We start from the raw sequence: 25,466 nt of genomic DNA on the forward strand, positions 1-25,466 counted from the left end.
GCCTACTGACCTCCCGTAACTCCTTTCTCTGGTGATGCAACCGGGCAACCACAGCACACCTCACACAGGAGAGCTGACTGTCAGCCCAGGCCTCACGGAGAGGCCCCAGGCACTCCCCGCAGCCTGACACCTGCAGAGCTGCATCTGCTGTCTGAGGGTCTGTCTGGGTTGAAGCCTCAGACACAGCCGATGCAGCACCTCCAGCAGCCACTGGGGAACGTGCTCTGCGGCGTGTCATGACCATGCCCTGGGGAAGGACACACCACTGTGCAAAATGGAGAGGTGCCTTCTTTGCCTTCTGGCACCCTTCTGCGCAAACTGCTGCGCAAACTGCTGCGTCTGTTGGCTGCGCTCTAGGCCTGGCTCTTATTTAGGCCTCTGCCTAGCAGTGACTCACAAGGGTGCTTGACCCACCCAATCAGGAGCCACCTGAAACAAAAGCCCCAACTCCCTCTGACCAGGGCAGCCCAGAGAGCTTGTTAGCAGCAGCCCCACCTAGCTAGAACTTCCCAGGAGAAGTGAAGTCAAGGTCCCCTGCAGGAGTCCTTGCCTAGCTCTCCCTTCCTGCTAGCAGCAAGCACCGTCTAGCTCCTCGGGGGTCCCCAGAAAGTCTCCACAACTTCCAACAAGGCCCACAAAAGGCCCAGGCAGAGCCCAGTTTGCTGCGCAAACTGCTGCGTCTGTTCGCTGCCTCTGTTGGCTGCGCTCAAGATGCACTCTGGTGTCTGAGCCGCCCTTGCATTTGTAACTCCTCACCCCTTGTTTTACCAACTGTCCAGCCCATTTCAGCAGCAGCTGACACAGATACGAGATGTCAACTGCAGTTACCAACAGTTCATCATCCTCCTACTGCACAATGCATCCTCTCCTTCACGCTGGAGTGACTCCTCTTATGAGAGTCTCCTTTGGGAGAAGTAAATGAATACCTAGTAACTGTCAGGATGGAGACATGTTTGAATGGAACCACTTGATCCAAAGTCTCTTCCACATCTAGGCAAATATGCAATTATAGAGGCACTTAGGAACAATTGGCAGAGCTGTATGAAGATTGCTGTTTGCAATTGAAGAGTCTGAGACCCATCTCCTGGAGCTGGAGCATGAAATGCTGCTCTAAATCACCCAGCTAGGGAAGGAGCAAGTGAACCATTACTCTCAAAAGGGTTATTTACTAATAGCAAGAGTTTTCTAAGAGGTGTGGTTATTACACCTGAGGAGCCATCAAAAGATTGACAGAAACAGAACTGTTAACAAGAACTGTTACCAGAACTGTTTACTTTGTGTATAATTGTTAATAATAGAGAACATGCAAAGACAGGAGAGTCAGTAACAACTGGGACGCAATGAAAAATCCAGCTGAAACTCAAGCTAGAAAGAAATCCAGCTCTGAGTACCTGAGTCAGACCCTGAAGTCCAATAGTATAATTACTTTTTCAGCAAAGTACACAGAGGCAGCCCCTACCACATTCACCAAACCTATGAGAACTAGGAAAAAAAAATAGCACATGCTACAAACTAATACTTTATGAACATACAGCAGAGAGTTGCTCACTTTAATCACCCCTCCCTCCCCACTGTAAAGATAAATCATTTTATCTGATACAGGACAAGTACAACATTAGACCAATTCTGTGCCACTTGTAATGAACTGGAACAAGTATAATGCAAATAACCCATGCTTCCCATGCATTCAGTCTGCCAACCGTACAAAAGAGCACAGTCCTTGACTGCGAACTTTTAATTTACTCCCATAGATTTTATTCTCTGGAAAAAGGCTTATAAGAATCAACAAATACAGCCAGGCAGTTGAGGCTTTACTAGAGAGAAATATCAGGACAAAACACCACGAACAAAGCTGTCTCATAAAGCATACTGAAATATGCCTCTAATTGAGTACAGCCTTGTCCCACTAAAAAGTGAGCGGCTGCAGACCAAGTTCTTGCACCTCTGCAGAAATTTCATAGCTTTGTTCAAACCACCTGCGCACCTCCACAAACCACCTCCACAAAACAGCATAAAATCTTGCCAGCTGCCTTCCACGGATAGGGCATGGTCCCACCAGCAGTCCATGTGCTGATTCACCTCATTCCATTAACACATTGCCAGAGTTAGCTGATCTCTTCAGCAGGAGAAATGAAATCCATTTCTAATGGGCGTTCAGCTAGCGGAAGAGCCTGCTTTGACAGCCGCCTCAGAAACAGCTCAAATACATGTATCTACAACAGACCACAGAGAGTTCATCTCACTAAGCAGAGATGCCCGTTCTGGGTTGGCATGTCCCCAACAGTGAAAGGTGAGTTATACCACACGGGGAGGGGGCAGACCTCCATCTCAGTCACTGGGCATCATCACAGATGTTCAGCCACAAGAGCAGTTCCGTGGCCAGCATGGAGGCTACATGGCCCCATCCTAGCGCTGTGCGTCTTGGGTAGCAAATGCTAAACCACTGCAAGAACCATCTTCTCTTTCTTCTTCCTCTTCCTCTTCTTCTCCTCAAAACGGTCAGTAGCATCAGCAAAAAACGTCACCTCATCCTTGGCCTCAATCTCCCTCTTCAGGTACTGGAGACCTGCCATGTTGAATCCCAGCACATCCTGTAGAGACAGACCAGCAGCACGCTGTTTTGCACATCTCAAGCTTGTCAGAGGGCAGAGGGTCCTACTGCCTGGAGTAGGTGACACTGTGGCCACCCTCCACTGAGAGACTATGAAATCAAGATAGTCCCACAGACTTAAATAATGCAGCATTATTTAAATACAAACTCCATCCGAACAGGGAAACAACCAGAACCCAGAGCACTGCCTCGGTTCCCCACATTTCTGTCTTAAGAAGAAGAAATTCTGTTTTTTCAAAGACAAGTTGCTGGCAATTTTCTAAAGTTGCCCCTGGGAAGATACCAGCACAGTCTGTATTATTTGAGATCCCAGCAGCCCACAGAAAAGCCCAAGAGAAACAAAGCTTATTTACCTCCTATGTATGCAGACACTAGAGAGCCAAAACCCAAACAGATCCATCAAAGAAAACCAAAAGTAAGTGGAATGTGTGTGCATGATAGCAGGTCACCACTGGTTAACCTCACAGCAGGAAAAATATGAGAAAAAGAGAGACTATTTGCACAGGAAGAAAGTGAGATGGGCTCAGACCCCTACTAACTTTCCCACTGGGCACCAGGGACAATGCGCCCCCATCCATTGGCACATCCCATTATTCAAGATGCTGGAAAAGACAAGGCTGTGACACTCACCCGAGCCTCACTGACTCTGGAGATGGTGGTTTTCTTCAAATTCTCTATCACTGTCACCAGCATGTGGTTGCTTGTGATCTGCCCAAAATGTATCCTGGCAACAAAGCAGACAGTGACTTCTGATGTATGCAGCATTGTTCTTAGTGACATACAGACAGCCACTCTTCTGAGCCTTTATATTTTCTGGAAATAGGATTTCTCTTAAATTTTCTGACCATGGACCAGATTTATAACAGGCATGAGCAGATTCATGTGGAAAAGCTACTTCCTGAATTTTCTCTCTAACAGCCAGTAGTTCAAGAGGAAGGTCTCCCTGGGGTACCCTGTGAGGGTAGGGGCCCTACAAGCACTCTGTGTCAGTAAGTGGTGCCATTTCAACCTTGAAGCAGGATGGGGGGGAACAGGACCAACAGCCCCATCAGGGCAATGACAAGCATGTCCACATTCTCCATATCTAGATCAACCCATTCCCTCGCACTGCTGCCATAGGCTTGACACACTCACTGCAGCTGGGGGCTGCACTGATTCGCTATCTCCTGCAGAGACCAGATTTTTATTCCTAAGGTGGCTTCTCAAGAGCTTCCAAGTCAGAAACAGATAAGAAAGCCCGTATTTTCCCACATACTTACGCTACATCTTCATGGAAAGCAACATAGTCTTGGCAGCTCCAAGACAAGGGGATATTCCCCAGCTCCGTGCTGTCCCAAAGCACTGGCTGACAGCACAGGAGCACGGAGTACCTCTTTATTGCATAACTGGCACAAAGTGAGCTCATGACATGCACCAGCAAGAGGGAAAGGGCAAGCCCACTATGACCAGAGCCCTGTTAGGTCTTCCTCAGGTCCAGGTTCTGGCAGCAATAGCAGCTGAATTAAGACTAGCAGATCTGTCAGGTGCAGGACTCACTTGAGCAGGAAAAGGAGAGCTCGGCACAGAAGTTCTACCTCTGAGCCCAGGTGAATGTGTTCATTGAAGAGTTTGAGGAGGTCAGGGACATAGGAGAAGGGCAGCACCAGGAGAGACTCTTCCAGCTCACTGAGGAGAAAGCAGAGAGACAGGAATGGTAGTCTCAGCCACTGCACTGCTGCAGATCAGCAGGAAACACTTCTGTACAGGAAGATTCTGATACAAAAGCTGTGGTGAGCACTCTCCACTGCTGGTCTGTGACTGCCCACAGACAAAGCACAGTGCACCCTCATAGACTAGAGCCCATGCAAACATCTTCTGGCACAGGGAGCAGGCACATAAACAATCTTCCCTCCCCAGCATCCCCAAGCTACTCTTCACATACATGTGCATCTCCAAGCAGCCAACCCACATAGGCAAGCTTCATCCGACATTCCCTACAGAAGGAACAATTTTTGTTCCACAACTCTGTGCACGCTCCAAAAAGGCTGCCAGAGACAGTGGCTCTGGATTCTCCTGCACTGCTCACGCCCAGCAGTAGAGTCCATCCTAGGACCCCAGCTAGCATCGGTCACAGCAATCCAATGCTCAGACGCAAACCAATATGGCAATGAGGCTCTTGCGACTCACCTTGACTTGACCTTCTTGAAAACTTCTAGCACATACGCAGAAGGCTGTAACAGAGGAAAGACATCAGCTCTGCACCTCAAGAAACATTCCAAGACAAACAGATACCTTAAGATGCACTTCATCCAATTAAAAATAGACAGTCACATCCTGTGAGATGGACTGATCAATCTGAACACAACAAAGAGGAAACTCCTTCAGCTCCAATCAGCTGCCAGTCTGGGAAGTTCTCATTCTCCCTTCACAGGACATAAACACAGCCCTCTCATGATGCTCTAAACGCTGAAGATTATTGTGAAAGCATAATTTAGATCCAACCAGCTAAACTGTCTCATATTTAGTGGTAGGAATCTTGTACAAACTAGATAAAAACTTGGTGAAATAGCTAAATTATATGTACAAAACTTTACACAAACTCATTTCCCAGAGATTTAATTCCTGCTACTCCTGTTTATCTGCTAAAAGCACTTTTGTGTCACAAGATGCAGAGCACAGCTGGGAAGCAGTTAGAAGGTAAAAAGCAGTTTCATCTGACATTGTGACTCTCTTCTCTGTATAAGGGGATTCAATCTAACATCACCCACTCCACAAAGAAAGTGCTTAACTACTAAATCATAGGATTTCGTTCACCCCTGTTCCATCTGTTCAACTTACAATTAAAACTATAGTCAAGGAGGAAGGGAGAGAACAGCTCTGGTTACGTGGTGACAGATGTCACATAGGTGGGCAAGAGGGAGGGGGACATAGTGAAATGGGTTCTCAAGTCACCATTCAAGTGGATGTTCAAGTATTTTGTATAAGATGGCACAGCTCCACTGAAATATGCTATGGGATGGTAACTGCACCCTCCTGGCAGGAGGGAGATGTGCTCCTCAGGCACAGGAAGGATCTGAACCAATTTTCTCATATCCTGGGGAAATACTGTAACCACTGGCTCAGACTGTACATGATAAGGTCAAGGCCACCATGAGGGTTATGTGCAAACAATGTCTGTGTCTAGCTGTGGTACTTTTATTCCACACATGCAAAATGAAAAAAATCAAAGTGTGTTCATTTTGCAAAGGAATGCTGAATTTTCATTTCAAGTTGATCCAAACTAATCCTCCCTCCACAGAGCAACCCAGTGTTTTGGTTCAGCCAGCAAATTGAAACAGACAGCCCAGCTGAGGGTGGCATACAGCCTGCGGCCTGGGCATTCCACTTACCGTAATATTTCCATAGGCACGGAGGACGGGATTAACAGGCAGAGGAACCTAAAGACACAGAATGGGTTAAAATGAGGCACATGTGGGTGTACAAAAATATATCATCAGAGAAAACTTTAACCCACAGTAAAAGACAGTTTTTAATCAAAGATGTTCCTGGGATTCCCACACCTCCGCCCTCCCCAGGACCTCACAGAAGGCTTCGTTTGCAGCTGCAAGATAAACCTAGTTCTCAGACATACAAGACTAACTCATTTTCCTCCACTTCTTATTTTCACTTCACCTTTCCCATGTGTATCACAGCTCCTGATTTAGCAAGAGGTGCTGAAATGAAGGCAAAGAACAGCCTAAACAACAGGATGAGTTTGCATGCAGAGTTGTCTCCCAAGGATACAGCTTACATCCTCTTTTGACTTCCAACACAAAAATTGTTGCAAAGAACACACCACTAATCATGCCCCAGGACACACTGCCATCCTGTTCTCTAAAAGATTTCAGCAAATCACTGCTTTTTCAAGCTGTCCTGATTTTATCTGCATGCTGGGCCTCTCTGCCTAAATGTCAGAGCTGGCAAGATGCACTCACACACCTCTGGAGTGGTAAATTCCTCAGTCTTTTACCTCTTTTCCTGCAGCTTTGCATATGGCCTTGTGCTCCTTTAGCTTTGCCATCTCTTCTCTGTACAGCTCAATAGCTTCCATGATCCGCTCAGCCTGTAAGGCACAGGAACAGCACATCGGTCACACGTAGCAAGCCAAAAAAAAGTAAAGCTCACCTCCAAATGGACCAATGCAGAGGGAAGCAGATGGGCTGATGGGGAGCATCACAGCACACATCTCACTCGGAAAGATAACCTTTGTTCCAGATAGTACCACTACTCTGAGTAAGTCCTGAAGGAGTCAAACACCACCCACACTCCCAGCTTCATGTGCTGCCTTGATATCAAACTGCCTCTCCAGCAAGCAGTACCTCTTTGAGGCAGAAGCCAGGGTCAGGCCATTTTGATCATTCAGACTAAGAATTTCCCCTGTATTTACAAGAGCACCAACTGTTGAGATCTGGGGACATGAAATTACCCACCCCCACACCTCCCTAGCATATTCTCACCTCAGGCACTTAAGACATTTCCACCTTCCGCAGGCCTGGGTAGTCCCTGGGGGAGAGGCCTGGTGCCTAGACAATATCCTAGCTACCTTGTGCTCCTGTGGGGTGCACCCAGCAAATCCCATGGGACGGGGGCAGCCCCTGACATGTGGCAGGTAGAGAAAGCTGCAGCCTGAATACCTGCAGGAATCTCATGCCTTGTGCCCTGGAGAGATTTCCCCCATTGGCCAGGAAGCAGAGCCAGCTGCTCTTGCAAGCCGAGGTAAGTCTGCATCTGCACCTTCACATCTCAAACAGCAACTACTCTGAGTTGCTGTCCTTAAGCTACGACCCAAGTTGCTTCTCTTTAAACTGCTCCTCCAGCCCTCTGACACCCCTCCTCCCCCGCCCCGAGAGAATGATAAGGCAGAAAGTAATGTTGGGGGACCTACACAAACTTACCGCTTTGATCGTTTCAATAGTCTTCTTTCCTGCTAGCCCCGTCTCTCCTTGTGTCTCTCCAGCCACCTACAAAACAGAGAGTCTGCAGCTCCTTCCTTCAAGCAGCTCAGCAGCTGATACAAGCATGCCTCCCACCCCCAACATCCTATCACACTCCATGCTAAGGAAAACATCAACCCCCTTACCTAAACTCGTCATTTATCTGGGGAAAACCAGGATTTTCCATGTGCACAGCTCTTTTCAGGAATGGAGGCACTGAGCTAACGCTAAGCTCTGGAAGGCAGGTAAGCACAGCCCTCGTTTTGCCAACAGGGGCAGAGTGAGCTGATCAGAGTCAAAACTATCATCAGTCAACCAAACGTCAGCTGGGGACACAGGAAGAGCACCTGGACAGCAGGGCTTTGGAGTCCACAGTTACTGTGCAGCACTCTGGCCAGCCCTGCACGCTCTCCTAAAGAACACCAAACCGTCTGTAGCAAGCACCGGAGTCATTTGCATCACCCAAGGGATCACAGCTTCACCAGCACCTTTCCCCATGTGCCTCCTAAAGAAAGGAAACTACTAGACCCCTCTGACAACTCTTCTATGTCTCTCACAAACCTACGAAGGAGTCAGACAGACACCCACCTCAGACAGTACTACTCACCACAGGCTGCTCTTCCTTTGCCACACTTTCCTCGTATTCAGCTTCTCTTTGCTGCAGTGAATGAGAACACAGCATATTAACATAGGTGGGCAAGCAGCAAGCAAGAGTACAAGTCCCTTATAGAGTGATTGAGCAAGGGAGTCCGTGGCTTCCTTTACAGAAAAACTGCAGTGCCTTGCAGCCCAGCACAGAAGCCAGGACAAATCAATGGAGGCCAACAATGACGCCTGCTTGTCCCTGTTCCCCATCCCACAGAGAACCCTGGTGTCTTCCAGACAGAAATTAGGGTCACTACTCCGGATGCAGCAGCAACCCACAGACAGCCCACAAAGCTGAGACTGAAAAAAGAGCAATTAAGCACCAGACCTTCCACCTGGCATGCAGCACAGAAGAAACAAGCCTAGGAAAGTCTGAGGGTCATCCTAACCTGCAAGATGAAAGAGCCCCATCTGGCATCTCTCATGTTAACAGGGCCCCATCAGTGTGTTATTCACTACTGATGTATTCATGCCCACCTTGCAACTCAAAAGTTGCACCAAAATATACTTTTCTGGCATTAAGAAGGAGCTGTCTCTATCTGTCTCTCCTGTGACCACCATCATTCCTAGCATACCAACTACTGGGCATCAAGATGCTGTCTACGGGTCACCTTAGCTCTCTGCAGAAGGGCTGGGCCAAAAACCACTTCTTGCAGGATTCTCATCAATTCCTGTCTCTGCACATGCTGCTACATCCTTCCCCCACTGTGGTTTGAGAGCTGCTTTAAGACAAGGGGACAGAGCCAGACTCCTGTGAACAGTACCATGAAAAGACAAGAGACAAGAGTCACAAGTTGTTACAAGGGAATTTCCAGTTGGATAGATGGGGTGGGGGGGGTGGGGGGGGAGAATGCTTCCATGCCCCAAGGGTGGTTCAGCACTGGGACAGGTGCCCAAAAAGGCTGGGAATCCTCCATCCTCTGAGATGTTCAAGAATCACCTGGACAGGTCTCTGAGCGAATAGCTTTAGAGTTAGCCTGCTGTGAGCAGGGGATTGAACTAGAGACCTCCAAAGATTCCTTCCCATTCAAATTTTTCTGCGAGTCTACTACTCCTCGCAATGCAAGCTCAGGAGAAGAAGGGGTCTCTTCCAGCATCCCTGAGCTCTAGGGCATGCTCCTGACAGCACAGACTTCTCACACTTGGAAAAGGGGCAACCTAGACAAACTGTATCTAACAGGATACCCTCAATAGCCACCTGTTGAACCACCCCTAAAGCACACTTGAGTTGTAGGGAGCCCAAGAGATTAAGAGGTTGCAGCCAACAGACCTGTAGAAAACCACAACTATCAGAGAAAAGCCTGGGAAGCAGGAGAGAAGCAAAACAGAGAGCAAGTTGGCCAGGCATCTGCAATGCAGTACAGACAGGAGAGCACCAGCAACATCTGCACTACTGTCTCCCAGCAGCTCAAGGCAACAGTCTCATCATGCCCAAGAAGCTAGTCAACCCTGGACACTGTAAAACCAGGCTGTGGTTAGTAATGAGCAAGTCTGCCAAGTGCAGAGCCAGATTTTTCCACAGTAAAAAATAAGGAAGCTGCCTGCTGGGAGAAAACAGGTCTGGGAGTCGTCTTGGGCAGGAAGGATGCAATTCTCACCATCTCCCTCTCTTCTTCCAGGACAAGGGGCTCTCTCGTCCTTTCCCAGAGGCGCAGGGACTTGTCATGGGATGCTGAAACCACGTAGTCTCCATTGGGACTGAGTGCCAAACACCACACCTCCTGGTGATGTCCCTGCAAGGTAGGGAGAGGAAGTAAGACATGAACACTCAGCTCCCGGGCCCTGAGGGAAGTGCAGCTCACATTGGGATAATGCTTCCTTTCCACAGCCTCCAAAACCTCCTACCTCCAGTGTCTGGATGTGCTCAAATTTATCTGCGTCCCACTGCTTAATCTTGTTGTCCTTCCCAGCTGTGAAGAAGAGATGGGATTTGGCCACAAACTGGAGATACATCACACTAGGGGGGGGAAAAAAATTGGAGGAGACAGGGACCTCATAACACATGTGTAGAGGAGACAGCAGAGCGTCCCAGATCAGCACCCATAGCCCTTGTCAACAGTTCTCTTTGGAGAAACCCCTTCTGACACCAACCTGCACTGTAGCCCCATCTGCCACCATCTTATCCCAGGTAGAGTCACAGAATAGTTCACAGAATCACAGAACGGTTGAGGTTGGAAGGGACCTTTAGACATCATCTAGTCCAACCCCCCTGCTCAGAGCAGGGTCAGCTAGAGCAGGTTGCTCAGGATATTGTCCAGTTGGACTTTGAATATCTCCATAGATGATGACTCCATATCCTCTCTGTGCAACCTGCTTAACCACCCTCGCTGCAGAAATGTTTTTTTCTTATGTTTAAATGGAATTCATTGTATTTCAGTTTGTACCTATTGCCTCTTAGCCTTCCACTGGATACCACTGAGAAGCCTCATTTTCTTTATGACCAAGTATTTCTAAATATTGACGAGATCCCCCCTGAGCCTTCTCTTCTCAACGCTAAACGATCCCAGCTCTCCCAGCCTCTCTTCATATGACAGATGCTTCAGTCTCTTAATCACCTTCATGGCCCTCTGCTGGACTTGCTCCAGTATGTCCATGTCCTTCTTGTACTGGGGAGTCTGGTCTGGGGCAAACAGCACCATGCGCTGCTGCAAGGCAGAAGCACCCAATGGAGCCACCGAGTTTTTAGCACAAAAACCTTGTGAGCTCAGCACCTACCAGAGAGCACTAACCACCTCTGTGCCTGTGACACGCTGCCTGGGACTATCCCCCAAAAGCCAAACTCATGGGCTCAGTGCTAATACAGGGCATCAAACAACCAAGGTAGCCAAAGGCTCAAATTCACCCACCTAGGGAACACTAGTGACTTCCCCCGACTGTGCTGGGCAAATCGGTCATTGCTGGATCGTAAGCCTTTGAAGGAAAGACAGCCCACAGTGCAGAGATGCTGTAAGAGTTGACTGACCTGTCGTCATGGGCAAAGAGAGAACGGTGACAGTCTCCAAAATCCAAGCCCCAGATCTTCACGTTCCTGTCAGCAGAGCCAGTTGCAATGAGAGCCCCATCCTACAGAGCAAGGCAGAAAGAAAAGGAGTGTGACCAGTCTGCAGGCAGCCCCAGGAGGAATCACGGCTGAACCACTGACTAAGCAATAGCGAGCGGGCAGACCCTTGGTGCCTGAAGCATGCCCTCCTGATCCCTCTACCTCTTCTCACCAGGGTGCTATGTGTTTGTGCTACTGGCACAGCACCCAGACAGCACCCTAGCTCTTCTTTGAGCTTCTGCAAGTATTTAAGACCTTAGCCGAAATCTTGACGTTTCTGGCTTCCAAGGAGCCTCATCCCAGGACACCTCAGAGAAGGACACAGCCCAAGAATGAACAGGCATGAAGAGGTCACTCCATCTCAGCACCTGCTCTCTCCTCCCACCAACAAAGTGATTCAGACTCAACTAAGGCAGTAAGAGTCTGGACAGTAACTCCGGCAGGCACTGGGCTGCACCTTGTAAGATGGGCCAGAATAACCACAGCAGCACTTTGGTTTCCACTCCTCACAAAATAACCTGGTCATTCCTGTCACGACCTTTGCTCCGTGATCCTTTCCAGTAAGCATAGGACTGTGCAATCAGGAGGAGTTTGTTATGTCCCATCAAGAAAGTGCTGACTATTAAGTCAACAGCGAGAAGGTGACAAGAAAGCACTGTCCTAGAGGTCCCACTGCCAGCAGATGGTTCTCACAGTCATCAACACTACCATAATCCCACCTGCAGCCCTAATAGTACTTACGTAGGATATGTCCATGCACAACACTGGCAGCTTGTGTCCATACAGAGAGAGGAAAAACTGAAGGAGAGGAAAGGCATCTCAGTTAGACACGCTCGGTAGAGATGTGTGAAAACCTCAAGCACCAGGCTAGTCCTCCTCTGACTCAGAAGGACTGTCCTTCTAGCACTGCACTCACTCTCACCCTGCAGACAGTTAGCAGCAGGGCCAGGCCGGCAGAACTGAGATCAGGGTGGAAGCACCCAAGCTGAGCTACCTCTGGTGCTGATCATCACTGCCTGTGATGATCACAATATCTATCTGTGCTGGTCTGTCTTGTGTCATTTCCTAACATTCATGTGCTCATACACAAGTCACAAGACCGCAACACACTGCTCACAGGGAAGGTTCTCCTCCCCTAGGTTTTGCCTCTGCTATGACCCATTTAGGAGCCATGTGTGACACTGATCCGTCCCCACCCTCAACATGCAACACAGCTCTGGAGTGCCATCATGCCTGCAGGCTTAAGGTGAACCTTGCCACCTGCAGATTCCCAGTGCTTTCCAGATCAAATATAGGTTTTCTTCCCAGCATGGGCCAGCCATGGTTCTGTCAGGTTTGTTAGCAAACAGGCACCTGAAGTGGGATGCATGGGCTCTCTTTGATTCTTTTTAGCGTTCTGGAATAAAGGGACACTTTCCCCATGTATCTTTCTGGCTACAATTACATCACTTCCTGCACAGCATCCCAGCCCATTTGGCCATGCACCTTGAGCGTGTCAGTGTAGAAAACCTTCACAGTGCAATCCAGTAAAGAGACAGCCAGCAGCTTCTGGTTGGGGCTGTACCGCACACAGAGGACATCTTCATCCAGCTGCAGGATGCGCACCTGTTTCATGGAGAGCCTGGCAACGAGAAAAAAGAATCGTTCTCCCACAGGCACAAGACAGAAAGAGGTATGAACGCAACCCCCACATTGCACTCTGGGAAAGCAAGCTCATTCTAACATGCAGCATCTCCATCCACATTAGGACTTGAGCAAAACAGGATTGGAAACAAGCATGGCACTGCAGGCTGATAAGATTTCACTGCTAAATCTACTGCTTACTGATTTGGAGGCTCTGCCTGTGATTAGAGGCTAAATTCACACACAAGTAAGGCACCTTCGTGTAACAGGCCCCCGTTTTCAACTAAGTTCAGACCTTCACAAAGTGACTCTGAGCTCACACTTTTCACGTTCCACACACACGCGTGGGCATTTCTTACAATGCACTTTGGCAAAGGCCAAAGCATCCATCAACGAGAAGGGATACTGCAGCTGAATGCAGCCTAGAAAGGTTTCTTTTCCTACCTTTTTTGAATGCTGTTTTCATCCTTCACAAGCTCAAACTCCCAGAACTTGACACATTTATCAGCACCTCCTGTCACAAAGCCACGCTGCAGGGAAAAAACATTTACAATCAAAGTCAAACCAAAAATAGTTTCACTATAACCCAGAGAAACTTTAAACTCAAGGAAATGCCAACACACAAGGAGGTTTATGAAATGCTCTACATTACCACAGTGTTAATGGTTAACAGACCATCACAAGGAACACTTGTTTTGGTTGGAGCTCACATCGCCTATCGGCTGAGCAACAGCCACACCAATTTCAAAACTTTCTGACAGGCAGGTCAGAGGCAAAGACTCCAAATGTACAACAAGACATGGGCTGAAACTCTGCGACTGAAAGCAGTTATCTCAGTTGCAGGTAATGAAGTGCATGGGTTTAGTGGGTAAGCCGACACCCTCATTGCTCCTGGATCACACGCACCTTACCACCACCCCACATGAGCGGCCTACTAAAGGAACCACTGCTCAGCCAAGCACTTTTGTGTCAAGAACAAGCATAAAAAATGTCCAGTATGTTTTAATTGGTGGAATAAATGAATCCCAGACAAGTTATTAGTAGCTATGATTTTGATACCACTAAAAACAACACTGCAGCTTCTAGCACAACATGACCACCTAATAAAAATAAGAAAGGCACACGCAACAAACAGAAGAAAGAGGGTGTTGATAGTAACAAATAGGTACCAGAATTGTGGTAATAGAGAAAAACTGATAAAGGGAATAAAAAGATACAAGCAGATTTCTACAGTCGGAGTAGTTTAGACTGCATGGAGTGAGTGAGTGTGTGCATGTAAAACAGGAACATAAAAAGTCTTTACAGTAGTACTGACCCATTTCTAGGGGGAAATATGAGAATTATTAAGCAACAACACTCAAAAGGTGTGTGAGTTCAGTAAACGTTTCTCATCTGTTGTGACTAACGAAAAGCCATGTACCACAATCACATCGCAAGTGATGAAACACTGCTCCAAAAACTCCTAAGGCTGTCAAAAAACAGCTACTTATGTCAGATATTTCTAAATCAATGTTTTAGATCCCCTGGCATTCTCTAAATCATTAATGTTGATTCTCAGCAATTTCTGAAATACTGGGGGAAATCCTGGAGGAAAATAATATAACACCCTAATTCAGAAAGTATAAACAGCCAGGCCTGGTAACTGTCAGCATGGTCTTCAAAAGAAGGAACAGGCAACTGCAGCTTCCGTAAGACAAAAGAGGTGAACTGAATATCCATTCACGTGAGCTTATGGAAAATTAAAGGATAGTTCCTGTAAAGTTAAGATTAAAGCTGCATTCAATAATGGTAACAGCGTTGCTTATGCAAGGCATACCTCTCGGTCCTGCACTATGTTTTGAGCAGCGCACAAAATATATGGATCAAAGACCTGCTAACATGTCTCAAAGGTTCATTTTAAATAAGAAATACCTACTGCTATGCTGCTTACAGATTTTATCTATGACATAGGAGAAAGCTAAAGTTAACAATAAGAAAGTGTGCAGGCAACCCAAGGACGACTGGAAAAGTAACCAAGGATCTCTCCATAATGCATAATAGCACTTAGCTATCCAAACCACCTGATAAAAAGGGTACAAAGAAACAGAGCCAAAACATTAACTGATCGGCTTAGGAGCCAATGACCTAAGAACCACACATACACCTTCCCTGGGAAGCAGTGCCCAAAAATTAGCTGTGAGGGAACACAGTGGATTATTAGCTGACTACACATTCACACTGCAGAGCTATGATCAAAAGAGCTAAATAAGTGCTTGGTCAGATTCAAAAGATGATGGTGCATTCGACACTGGTATAACTCCTAGAACACAGTGCATCTAGCTCCTGGGTCCACCAGCCAAAAATGATGCCAGTAACTTTCAAAGATCAAGGGAATGATTACAAGTGTGGAAAATACATCCTGCTGGGACATACAGCAGAAGTTCAACCTAAGCAGCATCAGACAGATAGGGAGAGTGATTTGGTTGTACTCAACAAGAATGCAAGGCGAACAAAAAAACACTATGCTAACGGGATCTTTAATCTAACAAAGGTACCAGCAATCCAATGGGTGTAAGTTAAAGCTCAGCAAGCTGAAACTACAAAGAAATAGAAAATTATACAAGGAGGATAATCAGCCACTGGAATGGGTTACGAAGAGCTGAAGGTTTCCACAGGTCTCCACAGCTGGAACAAACCCACAACATACATGCTGCTGCCTGTGCACGCACAGACTCCATTGGGGAAGCCCGAGCACTCTCAATCATGCAGAAGTCAGTCTAGGTGTTGAGGATAGCGTCACTCAGCCCAAAGGCTCATTGTGATGTACCATATAAGACCAGAGAGATATTTCAAATTTCTGCATATATCCACAGTTCAAGTCCTTAAATGCCACTATCTGCATCTTCTGCCTCACTGGCATGCCTCCCATGCTTCCATCAGTAGCACAAACACAGCACCACAGGAAGCAGCTACACAGACGTGCAACAGGTCATGCTTAGAAAGGCTGGCTGAGTTACCTGGTCTGGCGAAAGAGCAATGGACCACACCGCCCCATCATGAGCAGCCAGCGTCTCCATCAGATTCCCAGAAGCCAGGTCATACAGCTGCAGCTTCCCTGTCTGGGAGAAAGATTTATCAGAGGGGACACATCAGCCCCTCCACCTTCACTACACACTCCAGAACAGCTTATGGAACCTTCTTCAGATCTGCAAACACACCTGACCCTCAGGCTATCGGGGCCTCTCAGAAATTGCAAGGAGAAGAACATCAAAGCAGAGCCCAGACACAAAAGGTCCGCGCTAGCAGAGATGAGACTCCCACAGTGACAAGGCAGCCATACGTAATGCAACAGGGAAGCTCCAAGGGCAGAGGACAGCTCAGAACAAACACTCCCAGCCTGCACAGTACACAGGAGGAGCCAAGGGAGGGCCCTACTGACAGCCAGGAAGGGCCCCTGCTCCATTTGCGGGCCCTGTATAGGAGTCACTTCTGATCAGAACCAGCCTCTACCCTCCCAGACCTCGACAGCTCTTAGCAGGAGAGCACCCCTCCCACCCATGTCCTGAGCAGCCAACTTCGTTTGATGTCTGTTACACACAGCTGACCAAACTCCTCAGCTATTTCAGGGACTTCTCAAATACCCCCTCAGCTGTCCAGCTCAAGCCATAGGAGCTACACTAAGGGCCTGGGAACAGAACAGATATTGTCAGAGAGGTTTTTAATCCCTGAAACAGATTGCTCCAGATCAGAAGAGGCAATGCATTTTCAGTAAGGCTGCCTTAATGACATTATCAGAACGTACTTCCACACCCAGGCACAGTCTGGAGCAGCAGAAAAGACACTATTTACCTTAGTGCCAACGATGACCTGCCGATCTCCAGGCACAAAGAGCGAGCAGAGCGCATACTCGCACTCCATTGTTCGAATGCACTGCAAGGTTGACCTGTGGACAAAGGCAGAATCCAAAACCTCTCATCACATACCAAGTCTGGCCCACTAAGAGCAACATGCTCCAAAGTAGTCTTTCAAAGCAAACAGCCTCTCCTCTTTCTTTTCAGCTGGGGCCAGAAGACACAGCATTGCCATCCCGCAGCCCAGCAGGCCACTCTAAATGCTAACCAGCATTACTGCTGACATTTTCCATGGAAACAGGCTATCATCACATAGTCAGCACTCATGATTTATCCCTGTTAGGAGCAAGAGCAGAACCCCTGTTATCAAACAGTAATTCCTCCTGTTCAGGAGAGGAGGGAGGAGTTTGAGATAGCACTCCCAAAGGAAACAGAGCTTGAAATTGCCAGCATTCAGGAAACTCTGGGACAACACTCTAGATCCAAACAGCAGCCTACCCAGTCTAACACTAGATCATTTAGAGAAGAGGCCAAGAAACCCAAATGTTACCTAAAGAACCGGCAGTAGCGACTGCTTAGCTTAACAGCTCGTACCTCTTATGAAAAACAAAAATATAACCTCGAAATCTAGCATGTATTGTACTGTCATGTGTGGTCTCCATGTTCAGAGATCTGTCTTTCTGTGCCTGCCACTAAACTTAGCCTCAGTACTGCTTTATGACATCAGATTCCATGAGTTAATCATGTAGTTTTAGCTCCCTGGCTTCTCAGTTTCCATAGCCAGGAAAGACAGTAAACATAATATCCCATTTACCTCCTCTACCTCATTCACCGTTTTATATTTCTCCGTCATTCCCTCTTCCTTATCACTGCCTCTGTGAAGAAAGCATCTCAGAGTTCCAGGGAACAGTCACACATAGGACGGGGGGACTGACACAAGGGGACTGCAAACCTGTTCCAAATCTTTACAGACTCGGCAGCTGCTGAGAGAATGGCAATGTTGTCAGAGCTAAAAGCCAGCGTCCTGACATCACTGCGGTGGCCTCCAATGGTTATCTTAGAAACACGGACAGCCTGTGGGATTTGCGCTGACAGGTTCAGGTTGTATGACTCAATGATGTTGTTCTGGAGCAGCAACACGATCTTCAGCTCTCCTTTTGGAGAGAGAATCAAGTCAAACGACCTGTTTGATTACACAAAGTCAGAGCTGTAGTTAAGGTCAATAAGGCAAAACGCAGGACAACTGAGAGAGAGAGAGAGAGAGAAATAGAAAGCGCTTGAGCGAGCGCTGCACGAGCAAGTGGGCACTAAGCCACGACATAAGGGCATCGCTTGTGGAGGTGTGGATGGACCAGCAGCTCATGGTAGGCCTCTCCCCAGCTCCAAGTTGAACAGATATCAAGATGTGGCATAACCACAGGACTTTCCACTCACTTGATTTTAGCAGAAGCTCTGATGTTAGTGAGCCGCTGAATCTCCTCCTGTAGACTCAGCTCCACGCTCCCTTCAGGTTCTTCTTCAGACTTCTGCCTGGAAACATCAGTTAAGGGAGAAGAGTCAAATAATTCAGCACAGCCACCATACATTAATACAGGGATAGAAACTAACATAAGGGCAACAGTTAGCCTGCTGAAATCAACCACCCCCTTAACCAGCAGTGCTGCCTGTGTTTAAGAACAGGGTGAGACAGTGAAGCTCATGCTGGTATGTAGACTAGTCAGAGACAAACTGTCCCAAAAAGGCAGCCTCCTCTGGAATGCAACCAAGAGTCACCGCATAAATTAGTTTAACAAAGGCACGTCATAAAGATGGGTACAAAACAGAACAGCAGAAAGCTGCATTCAACTGGGACATCAGGCTCTGCTCGTCTCCCACCACCCTTCTCTCTCTAAAAGTCCTCAGACACTGCAAAAGTGCAAGACCTGGCCTATGCTTTGGTTTCTACCCCGGAGCTAGACCTCTCCCTGAAAGCTCTTGTGAGGCACCTGGTAAGTGCCAGGATACCCAGAGAGACACGTAATACAAAGTAGCCATGTAATAAGGCTCTCACTGGTATCCTTGCCTGCTGTAAAACAGGACATGAGGTGTCAGGGTCACTTTGACTTTTCAGGTGAAACTCTCATCCCTGAACTTCCTATCAGGTACTTTGTTCATGCACCACACAGTGTAAATATGAAGTCAAATACAACCAAGCAGTTCTGCAAAATGCATTTTCTGGTCATTCCCTTACATATTAGCTTTTTTTGCAGGAGGAAGACTCAAAAGGAAAGATATTTCCTTATAGTCTCTGGGAGCAGAGAAGCGTCGCTCAAACAAGCGCCAAGGATGCACAGGAATAGCGCCTCCACAATGCAGCAGCTACTACAGACAGAATGGCCAGTCACATGGAGTTCAACCACTATGCCATGCTGCCCGAGAGGTTTCCTGCCAGTTCTCAGGACACAGACAGCATTTAAACACACCCAGAAGACTGCTTACTTGGCTTTTTTCTTTGCTTTCTTCATTTTCTTTTCCAATTTCTTTTGGCTTTCCTCTTCAGAAAGGACAGAGAACACTTCCAATACAGCATCTGTTCCCTAAAAACAGAGCAAACAGTCACAGGCACACAAACTTTTGGCTGGCCCTTGCAGAGATTAACCAAGCTCTCTGACAGCTTCCTCTGAGATTCACTAGCAGAGCCTTCCATTTACTTACATGACAGGCCAAAATTTTGCCCGTTTGGTCTGTGGCAAGAGTAACTATTCGGTCTCTCCCTTCCCGCATGATGGATCCAACTTTGCTGCACTTTAGGAAGCGCTATAGGGAAAACCAAGAGAAGAATGTTGGTCTGGAAGGTCAAGTGATCTTAAGCAAATCGAGAAATGTGATGGAAAGGGAAGTCAGGAGAGGAAAAGAGGGAAATGAACCTTCATAGTCCTCGTAGAACAGCTAGCAAGGATAATCCAGCAATAACACAAGCATTATGTGACCAAGCATTGTGACCTACAGGTTTATCTCCTCATGTTCCTCACATTCTAGCTGAAAATAATCACTAGCAATCTCAGTGGAAGTATAACTCGACTGCATTGGTAAAGCATAACCATCTAAGAGATGGAGCTGAATTTGCATATTACTAAGGCAGCAGAGCTTAGTTCCGCTGTAAGAAAGGGTAAAACCAAGGTGGAGAACAAAGACTCTTTAATAGGTGACTGAAGGGACAGGAATCCTCTGAAAAGAGGAAGTGGGGAAAAGTATTTAATAAGGTCAGGCATCTGCCATAATTTCAAGCAGTCTGAAATCTAAGGAGGATCCCAGAAACCTCCTCCAGAAAGAGAGATCGAAGAAAGTCTCCACCAGCAGCACAAACAGGAGTGGCTTCCCACCAAGGGATATGACACCACACATGGTAATGGTGCCACTCTGACCTCTCAGTTTCCATCACTGAACTGCAAAAAGGAACATAAGCACTGAACTGAGCAGTAGCAAACAAGGTAGTGACTATTTTATTCCTTTGTTGTTTAACAAGAGAGCTCCACTAGCACTGTCAAACTGTGAACACCTGCTAATCTCCCCATACAGAGGACAAAAAAAAAAAGCTTTCAGTGGAGAATAACAACATCTGTGCATGTTTCGGCACAGGTATTTCCACTGATGTTCTGCATGCAGATGGGGAAGCAACTACAGCTGTGGAAAGTGTTATAAACCAAAACAGAAACTAGCATATTTTTCTTAATACACTATGATACTTAGGACATAAACCCAGAACAGAGTAGCAACAGGTAAACAGCTCTCAAACTCCTGCTGGTTCTGCAAGCAGCACCAGGCAGGTGGGTTTAGATACGCCATCCCGTGGCCAGTGTGGGAAACACAGCTTACCTCCTCAGGACGCTCATCCAGCTCTAGGGTCTCATCTTCTCCAGTGTTTTCTTCTGCTCCAAGCGAAGACCCTTTGCTTTTCTTGGATTCTGGCTCATCAGGGTCTTTGACCTGCTCCTGGACAAAATATCCATAAGGAATACCTTAAACCACAAGAGCTAGGGTGATCTGGTTCTTGTCTCGCCCACTAACACTTTATTTCCTTGGAATAACAAGTAGTTAGTCTACACTGCAACAAGAGTGGCCTAGAGCGTGCCTGTAAGCACCAAACCCTTATCATCCACCCACAGAACTGTCGCTTCTAGCTGAAACTGAGCAAGTAGAAAGACCTGAGCATGCTCTGCAAACCTGGTTCCCGCAGTGCTTGCAGCTTCACTTGCAAGCTGAAAAATGCAGAAAATAGCAAAGTCTACCCTTAGCGCAGCTTCTGGACCCCTCAGAGAGCAAAGATTCTTTGGCTGTATTTCCCAGAAAGTCGCTCCGATTTGATGTGTTCCATTCCCATCTTAGTCCAAAGCCACGCAGCTTGGCAAGACTGTGAGGGTTCACAGAGGAAATTGTCTTACCTCCCGGATGTAAGTGATATCCCACACCCTCAGCTCGCTGTCAGCAGTCCCAGTGATCAGACGCTTCTCTTCTGACACCAAAGCTAGCCCCCAAACCTGTCCAGAGGCACAATTTGAGGAACTGGTTCACAGCTGCTTCCCATATCTTAACAATACCAGAGCATCTTTAATTGATTTATTTAAATCAAACTGAGAAGAGACTGTACATGGCTAGGATCTCCGCTAAGGACATCTATATTGGAATTGTGTCACCCGCTGCATGGCGGTGAAAGTTCCTGGGAACTTTGGAGGTTTCTCATTTACTTAATAAACTAGCAAAGATACATCACAGGTCCAGTTTACAACCCCTGAGAGCACAGTAAGCACAAGGCAAGCCATGACACATAATCTAAAGCCCCTCCATCCCTCTCTGCATATCCTCTTTACCTCCGTACGGTGTCCAACCAGAGTTTTGAAGCAGTGCTGAGTGTCCAGGTCCCACCATTTCACCAATGTATCTTTGCCACTGGAACAAAAAAAAAAAAAAACCTTCAGGACCTGAGGGAAGACTGCTGGAGCTCGTGTAGTACCACGTGCTTGAAAAAGGGAAGGAAATACAAAATCTAACACATGATACATGCTGCAACATATCACAGATGAGCTGCTCAGACTAGGAACACAGAGTTTCACTAGCTACGCAAGAACAAAAGAATAAGCAATATGGGCATGCTGCAAAAAGGCTATCTGGCAATTCGTTAAAAAGTGCTTTCTCCGCTGGGTTCATCTGCAAGCCCCAATATCACAAGGCCCCTTTTCTAGCTTATTTAAAGTGAGAACAATAAGCACAAAATGCTGGTCAAATTCCAAAGCTGCCTCTGGATCCCCCCACCAAAGCTCTCAATCTGTACATCAACCCTTTTTTACACATCCATGCGACCTGTGCATTGACCAGGCTACAAGAGAAGCGGCTGCATTCATTTTGGACAATGATTTGGAGCTGCTCCACACCTAGTGGAGACTTAGAGCTGTTTTACTGTTTCTCCAAAGCCTCCGTAAGATGAGGCCTCCTTTAAAATATATGTTTCTGGCTGTATTATGCTACCCTACTGCTATAAGAGTACCAGAGAGGAGTAATTTGAACAGTCACTCAGGTCCTTTCTGTACGCCCTAAAATAACTAAAGCTTTCTAATTTTTGATAACATCGTTAGAGTCTAACTTCCCTAATAAGTTTCAAGTAAATGAATATATATAATTTGTTGTTTCATTATTAAGCTCACTTGGAACAAAAGAAAAAAAATCTTATCACAAGTGGTATTTATTGTTAACATCTTTTTTATTACATTTCATCGCAAAGGAGTCAAAGGTACTTGTTAATTGTACAGATGAAAATCAGGCAAAAAATTCTGTGCACAGAAGAGTGCGCTGTGTTGCTCGGACAAAGCGCACTATTATCCTCATAGCATAGAGAGGGTTTGTCTGCTGAAGAAACAACCTGAAGTAAGGAAGCAAAACTTTCCATGTCCAGAAAACGATGGTAATGTCTCCACTCTGTTAATAAAAGGATACAGAGACAATCCTCATCTCAGTTTAGCTACTGAGAGAATGGAGAAGCATTCCTAATGCTGGCCTAGAAAGACTTGAAACTGCATTAACAAACATGTACCTTCTACCAAAAGACTACTTTTTCCATCAAAAAAAAAGAGAGACTTCTAGTTTTACACTGAACTGATTACGATGACATGCACTTTTCTATTAAACTTTTAGATGACTTATTAAAAATAAACAACTACTGAAAGATATTTGAGCAGGCTCTCTCCTGTCAATGGAAAATTAATAAAGGCATGCAGTCAACTCCCAACTGCTGTTAGATAATTAAAAATCAACTCAACAAAACATCTATCAACTTTTAATTAATTCCTATAATTAGTGCCTTTTATAGGAAGCAATTTTTACGTTATGTGGCTGAGTGAATTACACATATAGAAGGTAAACCTACCTAATTCTTCAAGATAAACAGCAAAAATGGTTACATACAAAATACACATATTGTGGTTATTCACCATTACAATAATTTTAAGGGCTATATTTAGCAGGAAATTCCAGACTCTTCCAAACACTACCTTTCGGTATAGCCATTTCCCTTTTACTTAACACATTTGGACTCAGGCACCAGATTTAGGAAATACGTGAATGCACCAAAATCTTATTTTAAGATGCTAGCAAATCAGAAAAAACATTACTGCATCACAGTATAATACGGGTCTCATATAGAACAAGATCACTCTTTTGAGTAAGGCAAGCACAGTGAGACCTAGGAGCCTAGAAGGAAAATACAAATGGCTATTGCACCCAAGATACACAAAATGTATGGAAAACCATGCCTGCTGTTCTGGTTTACCACTGCACTCAGCCTGGCTCACCTGGTAACCAGCAGGTTTTTCTCCTTCAGGAAAAGGACTTGTGTGACCGCATCCTTGTGCCCTTTCAGCCGGTACAAACCGCTCTCATTGATGACATCCCACACAATGACATCTGTGTCCTGCAACAGGTAACATGTCTCCAAGGGACTGGCATTTGTCTCTGCAAAATACCTACCCTCTGCAATGAGACTGAAAAGACTACCTGAGAGCTTCTTTCCCCAGAATTGGAATGCTAGTGATGACTGATTTAAGTGACATTCTTTCCCCTCATGCGCGTTTAGAGCAATAAATGCACCTCAGCCCCGGCTTTACTTGCTTGTGCTTTGCCTGACCTCATAATCTTCTCACCCACGACGGCTCTGCCAGTGCCTCCCTCCCAGCCTGCAGCACCCTGTGCTCTCCCAGCCCTGGGCTCCCCAGCCCCAGCTCTGTCCTGCAGTCCTAACTCCTCCCACTGACATCCACTGGCTTTAGCAGGAGGCCACATAACCCACTTAAAATACCAAACATTTTCCTGCAGATCAACTTTCTCCACAGAGCATCTCATCTTCCCATTTGTGAAAGGGTTGTCCTCCAGATGTGATTTCAAGCAACCCTCACCTTTGAGCCAGACACCAGCCGGCCTCCCAGCTGGTCATACTTCAGGGCTGTAACTGCAGCCTTGTGTCCATTGAAAGTGACATTTGCTTCTCCACTTAGGAGGCTGAAGACACGGATTGATCCATCTTCATACCCAACAGCCAAGTGCAACCCATCTGGAGAAGGGCAGAGACAACTGACCTCCTGCTTGAGACCCTTAAGGATAAGGACCTGCAATTTTAAGGAGATGAAACATGCATCATGTTGATAAATGATACGTCCAGCTCTGGCTGGACAAACTTACACAGCAGAAAAAATACATTCTGCTCATCTACTGAACTCCTCACTGAGAGCTCTGCTGCTTATAAGCTCATTTCTCAGATCCCCATGCTGAATAAAACATCATTAGCCTCACTTTACAAGGCAGACAGCATGGAAGCAATTTCCTATAACCAAACAAGAAAGCGGCACAGAATGCAGTCTGGAACCTAGGAGCTCTCCTGCCCTGCATTTTAACTGCCAGAAAGTAAGAACCTTTGTTCAAAAGCCCAAAAGCTTCTCAGTGACCCCTCCCCTCCCACTCTAGCCTCCTTTTCTCAGATACAGGACACAGCTGCTTTCCCACAGACCACACAAGAACCCAAGAACTATAAAAACATCCCCAAAACATCATGCCAGCAGTCATCACTCTAAGGACTGCTAGGGCAAACGCCGAATTCAGCTGGTAACGGACAGCAGCAGTTATGACTTCAGAAGGTGACAGGAGGGACGACCTGGCAAAGGTCTGCAACGCTACAGCTCACAAACTCTCCCCGATACAAGGGTCGCACGAGAAGCCTCGTTCCACAGGTAACATCCCCGACGAAACGCAGTCTTCACAGCGCCCTTGTTTCCTCCCAGGACTTGAAAGAGGTTCTGCCCGCAGCCGGGCCCCGCTCTCACCTTCTCGCCTTTGCGCGTGTCCCACACGAAGACGTGCTCGCAGGCCGGCACGGCCACGTAGCGGCCCCGCTCGCCGCGCAGCGCCACGAAGGCCGCGTTGCCCCTGGCGCTGGCCACCAGCCCGAAGAGCGCGGCCGGCCCGTAGCGCAGGTACTGCCGGGTGAGGCCCATGGCGGGCGCGGCAGCGCTGCGAGGAAGGGCGAGAAGACGCTGAGGAAACCGCCGCTCCGCGCCGGCCCCTGCGCGACCGTTACCGCCGCAGGGTGGGGGGTGGGAGGGAAGGAGGGAGCAACGGCCGCACCGCCTCAGGGCGAGCCTCCCCGCGCGCCCCGCCGCCGCTCCCCGCGCGCCGCACGTGGCCACTGCCGCGCGCACACCTCCCCCCACTCCTCCCGGCCCCGAGACAGAGTGGGCGGGGACAGC

The 25,466-nt window shown here is 47.2% G+C and overlaps 1 protein-coding gene across 2 annotated transcripts; it reads right to left on the bottom strand.

The window, feature by feature from the left end:
• Positions 1-1,732: 1,732 nt before the first annotated feature.
• On the bottom strand, positions 1,733-25,447 carry WDR3 (WD repeat domain 3). 2 transcript variants are annotated; one of them, XM_068957386.1, is made up of 26 exons: positions 25,044-25,447; positions 24,123-24,332; positions 23,523-23,641; positions 21,549-21,627; positions 21,123-21,218; positions 20,557-20,673; positions 19,396-19,497; positions 19,180-19,277; positions 18,136-18,231; positions 17,654-17,884; positions 16,700-16,793; positions 15,868-15,969; positions 13,316-13,401; positions 12,734-12,869; positions 11,990-12,046; positions 11,171-11,271; positions 10,054-10,165; positions 9,807-9,941; positions 8,171-8,221; positions 7,525-7,590; positions 6,600-6,692; positions 5,980-6,027; positions 4,778-4,821; positions 4,186-4,276; positions 3,242-3,335; positions 1,733-2,591 (listed from the first exon to the last, which is right to left on the bottom strand). In XM_068957386.1, the coding sequence occupies exons 1-25, from the start codon at positions 25,212-25,214 to the stop codon at positions 3,249-3,251; spliced, it is 2,622 nt and encodes an 873-aa protein (XP_068813487.1). In that variant the 5' UTR covers positions 25,215-25,447; the 3' UTR covers positions 1,733-2,591; positions 3,242-3,248. The 2 variants fall into 2 exon arrangements, with proteins under 2 accessions (XP_068813487.1, XP_009687953.2); XM_009689658.2 differs by having other exon boundaries at positions 4,148-4,276.
• Positions 25,448-25,466: the final 19 nt, after the last annotated feature.

The sequence above is a fragment of the Struthio camelus genome, chromosome 1 (genome assembly GCF_040807025.1).
Source record: "Struthio camelus isolate bStrCam1 chromosome 1, bStrCam1.hap1, whole genome shotgun sequence".
Lineage (NCBI taxonomy): Eukaryota > Metazoa > Chordata > Aves > Struthioniformes > Struthionidae > Struthio > Struthio camelus.

Bases quoted from the DNA above. Each gene is read 5' to 3' on its own strand.
- WDR3 (XM_009689658.2), bottom strand. From the start codon at position 25,214: ATGGGCCTCACCCGGCAGTACCTGCGCTACGGGCCGGCCGCGCTCTTC. The intron at 23,642-24,122 runs GTGAGGGTTGCT...TACCTGTTGCAG, and splicing joins GGCTGGTGTCTGGCTCAAAG to GACACAGATGTCATTGTGTG. The intron at 20,674-21,122 runs GTAAGACAATTT...TATTTTGTCCAG, and splicing joins ATATCACTTACATCCGGGAG to GAGCAGGTCAAAGACCCTGA.